The 15,660-nt window shown below is 45.9% G+C and overlaps 1 protein-coding gene across 1 annotated transcript in view; it reads right to left on the reverse strand.

Moving 5' to 3' along the window:
• The window catches only part of SPON1 (spondin 1), a 226,057-nt gene that overhangs the window by 15,289 nt on the left and 195,108 nt on the right, over positions 1-15,660 (reverse strand). The window contains exon 7 of the mRNA XM_081062697.1: positions 8,751-8,815. Within this exon, the coding sequence (XP_080918823.1) occupies positions 8,751-8,815 (65 nt within the window). The remainder of the gene's footprint in view (positions 1-8,750; positions 8,816-15,660) is intronic.

The following is a 15,660-nucleotide window of genomic DNA, read 5'->3' on the forward strand; positions in this document are numbered from 1 at the left end:
TGCTCAGTAAATATTTCTGAATAAATGAATGAATAAATACTTTGTACTATATGTGCTGTGATGGATGTGAGGTGAACTTTACAAATAAAAACTGGCTGACAGTGCCCCAAACCTCTTATACATTCTTACTGATTCCTCAGAACAGACCTGGGGTAAGGATGACTGAGTCCAATTTATGGACGAGGAAACTGAGGCTCAGATGCATTATGTAACTTCTCCAAAGTCACAAGTAAAGTGGCAGAACTGAGACCACAACCCATATTTGTTCAAAGTCAGTGTTCTTTTCATCACCAATTTCTAAATCCTCCCCCGTACCTCCTTTTCACTCTACTGAGATCTACACTGTGCCATCAGACGGGGCGTCTCCCCTTCCCGCTGCCTCCATTTCCCTCAAGAGGCTACTTACAGCAAGGCCCAGCCCTGGCACCTGGCTCACAGCCATTTCCTCCAGTTGGCGAGCAGGGCCCCAGCTACAGAGCCAGAGGCCTTTGGCTGACAACCCCTGAGCTACAAGAGTTCTTCAACCTGTCTCCTTGTGTTGCTAAGAGGTCTTCGGAGTGGCCAGGGCTGTAGGAGATCAGTGGTGGTGCTTGGTTACAGTCACACAGCCCACACTTGGTGGCAGACCTTCGTTGTCATTTCCCCACCCCCATGACAATCCTGCAGGGTTAGAATTGCGAGTGTTATTTTTTTATTTTGTGGAGAAGAAAATAGTGTATAGATGTTCTTAGAGATAATAGGAGCTGAAGACTGAAGGCAGCTCTGCCTGACCCTGCTCCCCCAGGCTGCTAATCGTGGGGAATCCTTGGCTGGGAATCAACTCGTCTGTTCAGTCTAGCTGGCAGCTGGTCCACCTCAGCTGTTTAGGTGTCCCTGTGTCCCTCTGTTGGGACCAGCTGCTTTTGGCTGCCCTCACCTGTCCCCAGAAAGCAGTGACTTCAGCCCTGGTTAAGCCCCGTGGAACTGGACCCCTTGGGCTCTGGCAGGCCAGATGAGATCAAATAATGAGCAGAGAGAAAGGGAAGGAAGTCTGGGTGTGCATTCTGGCACCACCTGTTATTGCTGTGTGTCCTTGGACAAATGGCCAAACATTTCTGTGCCTCAGTGTCCAAACCTATAAAATGGGGTTCCCCAGATGTCTACTGCAGAGGGTTATTACGAGTGCTCAGTGAGAGAACGTGCATATAGTACTTAGCCCAGTGCCTGGCACCTAAGCTATGATTTCTATTTCCATTATCCTTTCCCAATGTGTGTATTTTCTGGCATGTAGGTCAGTGGTTTCAGCAGCCACTTTAAAGACCTGGCTTCCAGAAGAATTACAGTCTGAGGAGCTGTGGCATTGCTTACCTAGGGACTAACAGGACATAGTCTGGGGCCTGTCTTCCATTAAGTGCCAGAGAGCATTGGCCTCTGGGCGGGGCTGCTTTACGCCCCATCCTCCGTGGCTCCTGAAGTCCAGCAGTACCTTGGAGAACAGGCTTCCTTTTCCATAGAGACCAACCACTACACCTATTACTTTCTCATCTCCCTGAGCGTGTGGCTTTGGGTCTGATTAGTCGTTCATATCCTGTATCCCATGGGTGACACTATTTACCATGACATCCTAAGGGGACAAAAACAGCTCTGCTCCAGAATCCAGAGCAGGAGAAAACAAGCCAACCTCCTCCCAATACTCCCTCCTGAAACACTGCCCAGCTGATGGATGTAAGCATCTGAGAACCTCGTGTTTTACAAGGCCTTAGGCAAATCGTTTTCCGCAAATGTATTTTGGCCAAATCTGTAACCCGGGTGAGGTATTCTCCAGACTTTGGTACGCATTTCGAGAGGTAGAAAATTTGCAGTAACCAATCCCCACACAAAATACCTCACCTCAGGATGGGTAATATGGTGAATTTGAATGTATAAGAGCCTGCGAGCAATTTTCTAACATCCGTTTCTCCTTGCTATTTTCCGGTACTCTTGACTGGAAAATGCACCCTCTGACCCCCAGCTTACATACTATATCCTGGAGGAAGTGCTTCCTGACCTCTCCTCAAATTGCCTGTTAGCATGTTGAATTTACTCTTTCCTTGGAGTGTCTTGTTTAATTTCCACCGACCCTGCTAGGTTCTTGTAGAGTAGGAACCATTTTGTCTGTCCACAGCCATACCCCAATGCCTGGCTTAGAAGTTGGCTTTCAGAGGCTCTCCTCAAATATTTGTTGACATAAATGAACTAATCTAGGAAATGAATATCAGCTCTTGTACTGCCTTTGACCTTCAAATGAAATTTAAAAATCATCTCAAAGTGTTTATTCCTTCTCTAATAAAAATGTTTAAAATAATGAAATGGATAAGAATATATGTGAATTTGCTTTAGGAAATGCTAGATAGGATTGGAGGTCTTTAATTTATCCAAACCATAATAAAAATTCTTATTCATGATTTCTTATATCCACATTTTCTCATGTATGGTACTCTGTTAATTTGGTTTCATTTATCTATCTGGGATTTAAATTTCAATCAGTTTTCTAGCAAATAGAGTTGACCTGGCCATACCCTATAACAAAATGTATCATAAAGCACGATAATTAAAATGATGTGATACTCAGGATAAAAAAAAGAAATATAAATTAGTGGCATAGACTGGAAATCCCAGAAACTTGAGATAAGGATTTATATAAAATTCGGGGGAAAGAAAAGATTGTGCAACAAGTGGGGTTGGGCTAACTTAATTGCAATTTTAAAATGTGGGCTTCGCATCTAATATCATACACCAAAAAAAAAAAAAGAAGAAAGAAATCGAGAATTAAATAGAAAACAACCAGATTATACGAAAAAAGTTAAGCTTAGTGATCTGTTAAAGAAAGGTTAATTCTCTCAACTTTGAAACAATAAAAGCAATCACAAAGGTAACTAACTGAATTAGTCATCGACTAAAAACGTGTATAATAAAAACAGCAAGTATTGAATGTGAGAGAAAACGACATGTAGGCAAAAAGGTCTCCCTCTAGTGTGAATGACAAATGTTAATATCTATAGCATATACAGAGCAACATGCTAAATTTGTAAGAAAAACTATCACAATCCCAATAGATAAAGGAAAGTTATGAACAAACCATTCACACCAGAAAAAATGAAAACCAAGAGAAGACATGGAGAGATGTTTCATCTTTTTACACTCAGAGAGGCAGCATGGTGTATAGGGAAAACAAAGGATACAGGAAGAGAAAGATGGATTTGAATCTTGGTTCAGCTACTTATTAGCTACGTCACAGAGTCTTTAACTCCACCTCTCTTTGCATTTACTACGTCTGCAAAGTGGGATCATCATCATTCCTACCTCCCCGTATTTTGTGAGGAAATTGCTTATCATCACACATAATAGGGTTTGGTAAATGTTAGTTTCTTTCTCAACAAAAGTTCCAAAAGCACCACAAAAGATGCAATAAAAGATTTTTATGGTCCTTCTAGAGATTTACTATCGCGTTCTAAATTACAGGTCCATACCAGTGAAACTCAGGGTGAGACTCAAGTCACTGGTGACTCCAGGTCACTCATAATACTGAGTTCTGTCCCTCAGTAACCTCAAGAGCGTCCGAGGTTGCAGAAACTCAATATGACCACGAGAGTGCGCTCGAGTCACGCACTTGGATGAAGTCCTGTGTGGGTGGAGGAAGGATTCAGTGAGGTTTCCTGACTCGGAAAACTGTTTATAACCTGAAGGCATCTAGGGTTCCGGATCCATATGGCCCCATATGGCCGATTAGGTCCTCTAGTCTAAGGCCAGTCTTCCTTTACAATCCTGAGGACATCGATGGACCTGGGCAAGAGCTACAGTAGGAAGGGAGGGCCCTGTACCTTTAGCCTTGATTTGGAAGAAAGATACCTCTGAACCATGGCTTAGGTGATTATGGGACACAGAAACTCCAGAGGCAGGATTTCTGGAGAGGGTGACCCTGTCTCCAGTTCACGTGCCACTCATCTGTCTCGAAAACACAGATGGTTGTCTAATCAAATGTTAATGAAACATTGACTGGCTGGGAATAATTAAGGGGACTACAGTTCTTACAGGACCCATGATAAGAAAGGGAATACAAATTATTTTTAAAAGTTCCAGTGATTCCTAGCATTCAGACTAAACCGGAGGAACTGGGTGGCAGAAATTCAGAATTGATTTGCAGGAAACCTGGGCATTTTCTACTCAGCTGCCAGAGGAAATAGTGAAGGATGTGGGATTTGTTCAGAATCTGTCTTTCCTGTTTCTACCTGCGCTCTGGGCTCTTGGAGCCACAGCTTGATTTATTGAGCTAAACAAGTCAGCAGCTAATTTGTTCATTCATGGCTGTCCTTTGAGAAGTGGTCCTGTGGATAAAGATGAAGATCATTGAAAAACAAGTCAGTTTCCACAGGCAGGACCTCACAAAGTAGGTCACCCTGGTTTTCCACTGGCCCGAGGGAAGCTGGAATCCCATTAACCTCAATCGAGCAGGCTCAGGGAGGAGGGCCAGGGCTGTGTCTGCAAAACAACACTTGGCTACATAGAGTCTTCCTAATTTGACTTCCTAATGAGATTTGGAAGAGGGAAGGGGAAAATGGGGTATAGGAATATCAAAGGAAAATAGCTTGCCCTTCACATGCTGGTAGCACTGAGTGGAGAGGGCTTGGATGTTTGGCAGGTCTAAGTGTGTGCCATCAAGTAATTTTGCTCCACTGGGGACTTAGGAAGTCTGAGGGATGGGTGAAGGGTGGGAAGGTGTCCCCAAATATTTTTTTCAATTTTTCAGAAAGTCTCTCCCATCTTAAAGAAGAAAAAAAAAAAGATCCACTGACTCTTTCATCCCCTTGGAGCTACTGCCCAGTCTCTTTTTTCACAGCAAATTTCACAGAAGAGTCGTCTGTACTCACTGTCTCCATGACCTCACTTTCTGTTCATATTTCGCTCTGCACCTGTCCATCGCCACCAGCACCACCACCATCCTAATCAAAGTCACTACTGATTCTCCCCTGGAGCTCCGCAATAGCCTCTTCACTGGTCTCACCTGATCTACTCTTATCCTTTTCATAGTGGAGCCAGAGTGTTGTTATTGTTGTTTTCATCCGAGTCTGATCATGTTGTCATCCTGCTTCAGTGATTTCCTTCAATGATTTCCCATTACTCTTAATGTAAAAATCAAAAGCCCTAATGTTTCATGGGCCCACATCAAACTCGGCTTTGATTTCTGGATATAGTTATACCATGACCTGTTAGTATTTTATACTCTGCTCCTCCTCAGGGCCTTTGCACATGATGCTCTCTCTAGATTTTCTAGAATGTTCTCCCCCTGCTTTGCTTCTTTACCTAGTTAACTCCTATGGATTCCTTAACTCTTAGTTCAATTCCCATTTCCTCAAGGAAGCTTTCTCTGACCCCTAGGCTGGGTTAAGATCCCAATTATACACTCTCATGGCACCTCATGTCTTTATTTCATAGACACATCACATTTGTCATCAGTTGGTTAAGGTCTCTCCCCCACTAAACCGTAAGCTCCATGAGAAACTCTGCTCTTCTCATCACTAGATCCCTAAGCACCTTTCACAGTACTTTCCCTTTGGAGATCCCTGATAAATGTTTGTTGAGGCAATTAAATGTTTTGGTCACCCTTAATAGAAGGACACAGGGTAAGTAAAAGTCAAGAGTTTGTTTTGTTTTGGGGTGAGAATCAGACAATTTGGTATGGTCACAATGCTAATTTCATGTTGGTCAGGTCTGATTGGCAGATATGTATGACTTGATTGATTAAAAATGGACAATGAATGCATTGTTACTTAACTGGAAGGACCTTGTTGTATGAAAAGTGTAGGCATTGGAGTCAGCTGGTTAGGGGTGGAATTCTAGTTCCTCCATTGATGGAGCTGGATGTTGAGGTCGGACCTGTCATACAACCTCTGAGCCTCAGTTTCCCCACCTGTAAAGTGAGGATCGTAGTCCCCATGGTGGCTCTTAATGGGGTGAGTGTGAGAATTACGTGGGATAAGGAATGTAACAATAAGTGCCTCGTAGGGTATCTGGCACAGAGTAAGTGCTCAAGGTGAAAGGATTTTTCTCTGCTTCCTTCCTTTCCTCTCCTCTTCCTCTCTCCTTTCTGAAGTACGTTGCTTTCTATTACATCTTTCTAAACCCAAACTCCTTAAGGTAACACTGATATAAAGGTTGCCTGGTGGTATAAAAATAAGCACCCATAAACTCTGTGGCCCAGAGGTCCCACTCCCCTACCTGGCCTTGAGCCCCTGCCTGCTTAGAGGACCAAAGGTGAGGAATTCTTCACATATGGGTGCTGAGAGCCTGGGAACTGGGAGAAGCTGAAGAGAGAGCCTGAGCAAACTGGCTTCAGAGTGGGCTTTTTTTAAATTGATGTTAATTATGCAGCAAGGGCTGAGGACCTTTGTAAATTCATATCCGTGTTTTTTGGTGGGCTGGCATGACACAGGCAAATGCTCCCCCACCAAGAGAGAGCTTGGGACAGCAGGCTGTACCTCTGTTGCTTCTCCTTGGAAGGAAAGGCACTTCCAAGGCTGGGTAAGTTTTCAACTACAGTTGCCCCTTGAAAAACATAGGTTTGAACTGCATGGGCCCACTTATATGTGGAATCTTTTCAACAAATACATATAGTCCTGCAAATGTATTTCCTCTTCCTTATGATTTTCTTAATGTTTTCTTTTTTTCTAGTTTCCTTTACAGTAAGAATACGGTGTATAATACATAAAGCATACAAATATGTGATACTAGACTGTCTATTAACAGTCTAGTAACTGGTCAACACTAGACTATTAGTTCAGTTTTGGGGGAGTCAAGTTATACATAGATTTTTCAGCTTTGCGGGGGGTCAGTACCCCTAACATCCGCGTGTTCAAGGCTTAACTGTGCTCTGGTCTCAGCTTCCTCAGAGGAGATCCAGAGCAAGCCTTGGAGATCACAACGAGCGAGAAAAAGGCTCCATGCACCAGTCGGGCTTCCCTTGGTCAGCTGCCCTTGTCCTCTCTTGCTCTCCTGAGGCCTCCACTCAGGCTCACAGCTTCACCCACACCTCGGCCACTCCAGAGCAAGGACTATCCTTCCAGACTCAGTGCCATGATGCCTCCTGCACAGAGACTCCGTGACCTTCCTCCAGCCCTACGCTGTGCTGTGCTCTATGTCTGGGCTCCCACAGCCACTCCTATTCTCATCATCACACTTATCCCCGTGGAGTGTCCAGCGCTACTGTGATGATGTTACGTTGTGTATATTCTGTACATATGGTGCCACTTGGCCTTGTGCAAAGGGCAGACCTGGAGTGGTAGAACTCTGTTTATAGTCTGTCTCCTTCCTGCTGAGCATTCCAAAAGGCAGGGACTGTGTATAAGGCTGGCACGTAGTAGGAAAATGAGCCATTGATTTGCTGAATGGTTAACCAGGCAGTTCCAGGTGCCTGGCAACAGCGTCCCTGCTCCCAGCTGGCCATGTGTCAGCACTCCTCCTCCCTGGGCTCCTGCCGCCCCATCCTGTGGAGTCTTCCTTTGGAACGTCCTGTACTTCCCTTCCCATCACTTTGAGTTTGCCTTCCCTCCCCCTGAACAGAGTCTCACACATTCCTGTGTTGTTGCCATTGTCATCAATGCCATCGTGAATGGATGCCAACAGCTCCACAGAGGGGTTCGTCAAGCCATTCTTCATAAACCATTTTCTTGTGGTTGACTGGGAACTTTGTCTGCTCTAGGCCTTGCATCCATACAAGATAAATGAAATCGAGACTTGTTCAAAGAATGTCATGGGCTATCGGGTGGCCAGAATGAGGTGCAGAGTACGGAGCAGCAAGACATGAGCGCTGGGGCAAACGAGGCAAGGGCTGAAGTGTGCTATGCCCACTGTGGGTTCACAAGGGAAACTGGCGAGTGCAGACTCGATCCTGGAGACTCAGGGAGGTTACGGAGAGCTTCTAAGGCAGGGAATCAGATTTGGATTCTGAGATGATCACTCTGGTAACAGTGTAGATGAAGGATCAGATGGGGAAGACCACAGACGAGCGAAGAATGAAAATAGTCCCAGTGAGAAAAGATGGTGGCTTGAACTACTGGCAGGAGAACTGCCAGGTGAGGACTGATTTATGAGATACCAAGAAGGAAGAGTTGACAGGACTTGGTGATGAGTTCCATATTGGATACGGTAAGTTCAAGGTCATGTGGGCCATACACAGAGAAGTGTCCAAGAGATTGATGGATGGATAGATTTATCTATCTACCTACCAACATAGCTGCCTGGGGGAGTGGTCGTTTTGGGAGCTATCAGCAAATCCTTGGGAGGATGAAACGCATGGGAGGATGAAATCTCCCAGAAATAGAGTGGACAGAAAAGACCTGGGGACTGAGAATAGAACCTGGGATAAACCTGGCTTTCCATGAGGCAGACATGCTTAGAGTGAGTACACCTCTGTGCTCGGAAGGGCGAATGTATGTTCAGCTTGTTGTGGCTGAGAGCATGAGGAAACATACTGGTGAATTGTTATGCCTGAGTTGGGCCTTCTGCAGTGTTGGTTAGAGCCATCAGGGAGAAACGGAGACCAAGCCTGCATTCCCGAGAAGATGGAGCACGTGGGATACTCCACACGTGAGCGGTGCCCCTTCCCTGTTTGCCCATCTATGAGGTATTGCTGACTTTAATGACCTAACTGGTATGTGGTGGCATTAGGTGGGAGCCTCCAAATACAAGGCTAGCACAGGGCAGGGCAGGGGCAGGGCCTGTTGGTTGGTACTTACACATTGAGAGGCTGCCAGGCTGGCCACTGAGCTTTGGCTTTGATGACCGTGAGGACCTCATCGCTCTGCAAAAGAGGACCACAGATATTCAGTGAGGAGAGCAGGGCCATGAGAACAAGAGGGCTTTGACATGGTGACACTGTCCAGCCCTACTCACTTACCTGCGATTGAGGCTCTACCTGCCCAGGTGTGGGAGCCATCACACCCCAGGGTGGGGGAGCCTTAGAACCTCAGCAATCCCAAAAGGTGGGGCTGAGTGTCCAGTGTGCCTGGTGTGTGCTGGACATCAGTGGGTCCGTGGAGCCACACCACTGGTTTCCAGCTCAGCCCGCCCCTTCCACACTGGAGCCAGGCTCTGACTTGGCCTCTGCCTGGATGGCCAGACTTCCATCTGTGTCCAGCATGGAGGGGGCAGGTGGTGTGCTCTTTGTCCAGGCACCAACTGGGGCTGTTCCAGGCCACACTCCAACAGGAGCTGCAATAAACCCAACATCTAATCCGATGACTGTCAGCTCCGAGGCGTCTCCTGCTGTTGAGACCCCCGGCACAGGCCAGACTCCCTTGGATGTGGAGGCCAGAACGAAGCTGGGGCCCCACTCCCCTGTACCACTCATGGTATTCTGCTCTATTTTGCTTTAGACCATGTGTAGAGCACCCTTAACATGTGGGGACCGAGAATAATTTTTTGAGGAAGAATTTGACAATTAACATTTTGAAGGAAAGCATGAAGTCATCATTGTGGGGGAAAAACCAGAACTTTGTTGCTCTTGCCAAACTTTGAGGTTTATTTGGGTTCTTATTTTGAATTACACATTGGGGCGAGGGGTATCATTCTCTTTTCAAGGCTTAATGCTTCCACGGTCCAAATTGGGCTTTGGCTGGGGATATTCCCCAGAGGGGATTCAGCTGGTCCTGGATCCATTTTGCCTTCCCCTGACCTCAGCCCAGCAGTGCTCAGACACCACTGTCCACTATGCATGGAAAAGCCCAGCATGTCACCAGCCGAGGAGGGAAGAGCTTTGTTGCTGACTGAACAAGCTCTGAGTTCTAGGAGGGCAGAGACTTGTTCGGCAGGCTCACAGCTCTACTCCTTAGTAGAGCTGCCTGGCAGTTAGGTACTTAGAACATACTTGGGATGAATTGACGGGCTTCTCCTCAGTTGGGTACCTTGCCCAGAAAATCTCACAGCCCCGAGGAAACTAGCAAGAAGGAGGTCCGAGGTGTCTCCAGGCTCAGGTCCAAAAATTCTAAAAGGGTTTCTGGCCCAGAGCCCCTTGTCTGCAGCCCGGGGAACGGGTTGTTGGGTGGTGGGCCATTGAAAGGAAGGGAGCTCAGCCAGATCCAGTTTGCCCTGCATGCCTACAGATGGTCCTAGTGGGGTGAAGGGCAGAAGTGAGGCCCCCAGGGACAAGCCACAGAGGCACCCCTCGGAGAAGCCCACAGCCTCTTCCTGAGCTCAGGCTTCCCTGGGGGTTCCGGGTCAGATGAAAGAATTCTGGACGCATAAGACACCCACATTCACATGTCTGCAGGGACAGCGTTTCCAAGTCCCAACTAAGTGGTTTACATTTCTCATGAGAGACTTTTTTTTTTTTTTTGGAGAACGTCTCCCGTACGCATTCCTAATAAATATCTCTGGAATGACTGAGAGAAGCCGCTTACCATGAAGTCACATTTGAGACATAACCTATCTCCTGACGCCAGCACTGAGTCTCCCATGACCTGGGTTTCCTATGGTCATCTTATACGTCCCGTGTCCCTCACTCAGCTCTTCCTCTGACCTTGGAGTCCTCCTCCTTCTCCAGCAGGTCCCGTCTGGGTTAAAGGCACATCCAGCAGCTGCCTGAGTCAGACGCTGGCATCACTAGCATTCTTCCATCTCCAGACCCCTCACAGTGGTCAGGCCTCCAGGAGCCTCAGAGTTCACAGCCTTAACGTCTCTGGTTTCCGTATCTCCTGTATCTTCTTGCTTTCCCCCAACTCACTCTCCACATGGCTGCAAATCTGACCATATCCATTCCTTGCCTAAATCCTTCAGGGGCTCCCCACAATTTCCACGCTCATGTCTTAATACCTGGCATACTTTTAACATTTTTAATTCCACAACAATACAGGCTTATTGTGGACAAATTCAGCATCACAGAAGCACACAAGGAAATGTTGAGCACCTTTCACTTTGGAATCTACCTGCCTTCTGCCTCCTTCTCCAGAATGTTACAGTTTGGTGTGAATCATTCCAGACCTCTGACAATGCATATGCAACTACGTACGTATGTGGGCGTATATGAGACACAGCGTTTCCCACAAAGATAGCTTCACACAGAATCGCTTATTCTGTACCATGATTTTTACATTTTTTTTCCTTGATATCATATCTTGGGAAACTTTCCATGTCAGTATTTACAGCATCAGAGCTCTCCTTTTGTTGATTTTTGAAAGGTTGGAGATCTTGAAATTATACTTAGCCCGGTCAAGACTACTAAAAAAAGAAATCCAAGAAATCAGATTCTGTCTGATGACAATCGTTTTGCCATTGAAGAAATGCTTCACTAAAAAGACAAAAAGTCAGTGCGGGTGGAGTTAAGGTGGCCACTGTGTTAGCGGGCCCTGCAGACACAACTTGCATTACATTTAAGTCTTGGTTCTCAAGTCCCAACTAACGACATACTGATTTTATTTTTGCAGTATAAAACTCAACAAAAATTGTTTGGGCCCTTTGTGAGTATTTATGTATGGTGATGAAATTCTGTCTGTATTTCTTAGAGCTATGGAGGCTCCAAGGATGGCGGGTCCACGTGTGTGGGCATTAGAACAGCTTGTTGCTGTAATTTGTTTCATCTAGTGGTTCTACACCATCTGCAGAATCAACTGCTTATTGTTTCTTGTTTGTGATCATTCATGTTATCCAGTGAAACAAGAAAACAGGAGCATTCTGTAAAATTAATCTAGAGAGCTAAATATATTTGTTGACATCAAAATTCTCTGGTAGAATCTAAGTTCTACAGGATTGGAGAGTGTCTGGCTTGTTTGTAGATATATCCAAGTGCTGTGGATGGTCAGGAAGTTTTTGAAAAAAGACAAAGCTACGTCATTAAAAAAAAACAATTTGGGGGGGTATATATGTAGAATTCCATAGCATGGATGTTCTCTAGTTGTTTTAACCAACATTATTAGTACATATTTACTTGTTTCCATAAATGATGCCATGATGAACGTTTGTGTATGTATTTCTTTGTTTACAAACCCAAGGGTTCCCGTGTCAGAGATTCTAAGGAATGATTAGAAGATGAAACAAATTTAAATTTTTGGTAGGGCCTAGTAATTTATCCTCCCCATGTCTACACCAATTTACCCTCTAACAAGAATGTATAGGTGCCCATGTCTGCACAGCTTTGGACACACTGGATACCGTCAATCTTTTTAGTATTTACTAATCCAGCAGGCAGGAAAGTAGTGTGGGTGAGAGCGCAAGCTCTAGCATCATACCTGAGTTCACATTCTAGTTGCACCTATGTCCTCTGACAAATCTGTTACCTCTCTTAGCTTTCTCATCTGTGAAATGGGGTTAAAAAGCATATGTACTGCATGGGATTGTTAGGTGGACTAAATGACGTAATTCATGTAATGTACTAATACAGTGCCTAGCTCAGTATAAATATTAGCTACTATTTTTACTCTTACTTACATTTAGGCCAAGCTGGAATTAGCATCGATTTGTACTACTTGAGTACAGAAAGTGGGGCACACAGTTGCACCTACAAACCCACAATGCCTCAGGAGAACTGAGAAACTCACGGAGCCAATGATGGGAGGTTAATGGAGCTGGGTGAGCCTTAGATGGGGCCGCTGGGGCAGGAAGCAGTTTAGATTCTGAAGAATGGAGGACTTATGTTCAGAGCAAGCAATCCAAACTTCAGACTTAAATGGAAGGCCATTTGAACAAGTCTCCAAGGCACAGAAAGGATCTTTCAACGATGCTTAGAGCACTGATACATCTCCCACAGGACCTTTTTCAAACAAAGTATTTCGGGGCATTCTCAGTTCGTGCCTCGTTTGGATGATGTCAGCACTGTGCCAATTAAAATTTAAAAAATGAAAGAAACTACAGGTCACTCATGTCCATCTTCACGGGGATGGGTTCTTTCATTCTGCTTTTGGTAAACATATTGGGAAGACGTGACAGCTGCACTCAGACTTCAAAGTTACTCCTACCAAATGGGAATCGCACAGCCCCAAACATGTCACAGGCTGAGGTCAAATCCAGAGGAAGGAGGGTTTGTGTGGAGAGGAAACAGGCCTGGGACTGGTTGGAGGCAGAAACCACATCGTATCAGGAGATGCCAAATCTGAGCAGAGCAGAGAGTAAGAATGTGAGGCTTGGGTTCGGGCTGGGGGCTGGTGTTTTAACCAAGCGTACCCCACACTGACCCTTCCATGCCCCCCAGAACTACACTCAATGTGGGAGCGCTCCGGGCGTCTCAGCCATGCCCATGGCAAAAGGCCAGAGTCTGCCATCTCCGCCCTGCCTTGCTCCTCTCCTCCTCTGTCTGCCCCGTCCCGGATGCTGACCTTTTGCTTTCATCGCCCAGTCCTGAACCATGCCTGTTCATCATCCTAAGGCACCCTTTGCTCAGAGACACACTGAGGCAAATCTCTCCACCATAGCATGTCCTGCCTCGGACCTGCAGGCTTGGAGTCAGCCCAGCCAACTTGGGATGCAATCCAGAATCAGAGAGAGAGAAGAATGGAAAGGGGTAGAAACAACAATAACAATGGTGATCTATTGTTGTTCTGTGCTAGGCACCTTGCTAATTACCTTATACTTAGCATCTTATTTAATTCTTACAACACAGGGTAGCTATATACTTTTTAACCTTCAGAAACACATTTATTTAGCCAAACTAGTTACAGTTAGTCAATGGTAGAGCTGGAGTTTAAACCTCAGTCTGACTCTGGAGACCACACCCTGGGAATCCAGGCAGAGGGGAGCTAGGAGGGAGGAAAAGCTGACTATTCTCTCAAAAGATCAGGCCCCTCCCCCTAGCCTGTTTCTCTGCTGCCCGGAGGGCCTGTCTGAGCCTACTCTGCGTGCTGAATGTTGCAGCTACACTTGGAAAATTATCAGACAGTGTTCACAATACCGTTAACGTGAATGCTGTCCTGAGAACCAGTTTTGATGAGGAGGGAAGAGCACAGGGTCCTTGAGCTGAAGAGGAACCATCTGCGACTAAAGAGGGGGAAACCCGACGCCACTAAATGCACACGCAGATACACGTGAATGCACACAGACACCCTGGCCCCAGCATGCATTTCTGTGTATTCATCAGCTGGTTTCTTGTGAAAACCTTTGGGGATAAGGTTGATCTCATTTTGCAGATGAAGAAACTGAGGTTCAGAGAAGTCACATAACTTGTTGAAGACCACCCAGAAACCATGATTCCAATACCGATGTGTCTGACTCTAAAATTCAAACTCTTCCCAATTTCCCTGACTACTCTTCGTCTCCATCTCCCTCTCATCCCTCTCCCATTTTGCTTGTATTTTCAGCAAGAGCATAGCTGCCCCTGGCTGACAGTTTTCTCCAAGGAGCCCTTGCTTTGAGATGCTTGTCACCAGGTTTCCTCTGGGAGGGCAGTGTCCTGCATTTTGCATTAAGACCCCAATGAGCAGTGTTTGGCCCTACTGTTTGCTTCTACCCTTTCCCTGCATCTTCACTTACCACCCATAAGAAATATCTATTCTGATGGCTTCCACCTCTGAAGGGAAGTGGAATGTCCTGGGCATGAGCAGCAGGAAATGAACCATTCTATTCGGTAGTAATGGAGCTCTAAGCACCTTTAAAATCAACTGTGCCCAACAGTCCCTCCCATCATTTCAACAGGCTCTGGGTTTATTGGGTTATAAACAAAAACAGACAACTCATATCTGGTACTGCTCTATAGTTTGCCCATGATCTTGTGTGGTCGGCACTGCAGCCCTCTGAGGTAAACAGGTGAATGGTCCCATTTCTCAAATGAAGTAACTGAGGCTCACCTCTGTCCTCTGAAACTGCTCTGGTCAAGGTCACCACTGAGCTCTCCATTGCCAATGGTCAGTGCCCAGCTGTTAGCTTCCATGACCCCTCAGCAGCACTTGATACAGTTGGCCTCTCCCTCTGCATTGCACTTTCTACCTGGCTCTGGAACTTGTCTCTTCATTTTCTTCTCACCTCATTGGCCATCCCTTCTCAGTCCCCTTTGCTGACCCCTCTTCACCTTCCTCTAAATATTGAAGTGCCCTGGGCTCAAGCCTCTGGTCCTTTTCTCTTTTCTATCCACACTGCCTTGGTGAATTCATCTTGTCCCATGCCTTAAAATCCTAACTAAATGTACACTGATGACTAATCAAGTTTAATCTTCTACCTCAGCCTCGCCTCTGAACTCCAGACTTGTATATCAACTGTAACATTTTTGTCTGGATGCCCAATTGACATCTGAAACTCAACCTGTCTGAACTCAAACTCCTGATCTTTCCCTCCGCAAACCTGACTTCTCCCTTTCTCCTCCCACGACGTGGCAAAGCATCCTTCCAGTTTCTCATCCTTGATACTTCTTTCTTTCATACTCCTCATCCATCAGCTCATCCTGTCAACGCCACTTCCCAAATGCACGTATGCACCAACCACTTTTTGTCACTTGTCCTGCTTCCATCATCACTCACCTAAATTATTGCAATTGCTACCTGGCTAGTCTCTCTGCCTCCTTCCTCACCCTCATCCAGGCTCTTCTTCACACAGCGGCCATATGGTGCTTCTGGTCAAAATGCTCCAATGGCTTCACATCTCACAGCAAATGAGGACCTTACCATGATGCCCGTGGCCTTTCATGGTCTTCCCTGTCACCCTCATCTCTTACTACGCTTCCCCTTGCTC

This window comes from Rhinolophus hipposideros (genome assembly GCF_964194185.1).
Source record: "Rhinolophus hipposideros genome assembly, chromosome: 10".
In the NCBI taxonomy this organism is placed as follows: domain Eukaryota; kingdom Metazoa; phylum Chordata; class Mammalia; order Chiroptera; family Rhinolophidae; genus Rhinolophus; species Rhinolophus hipposideros.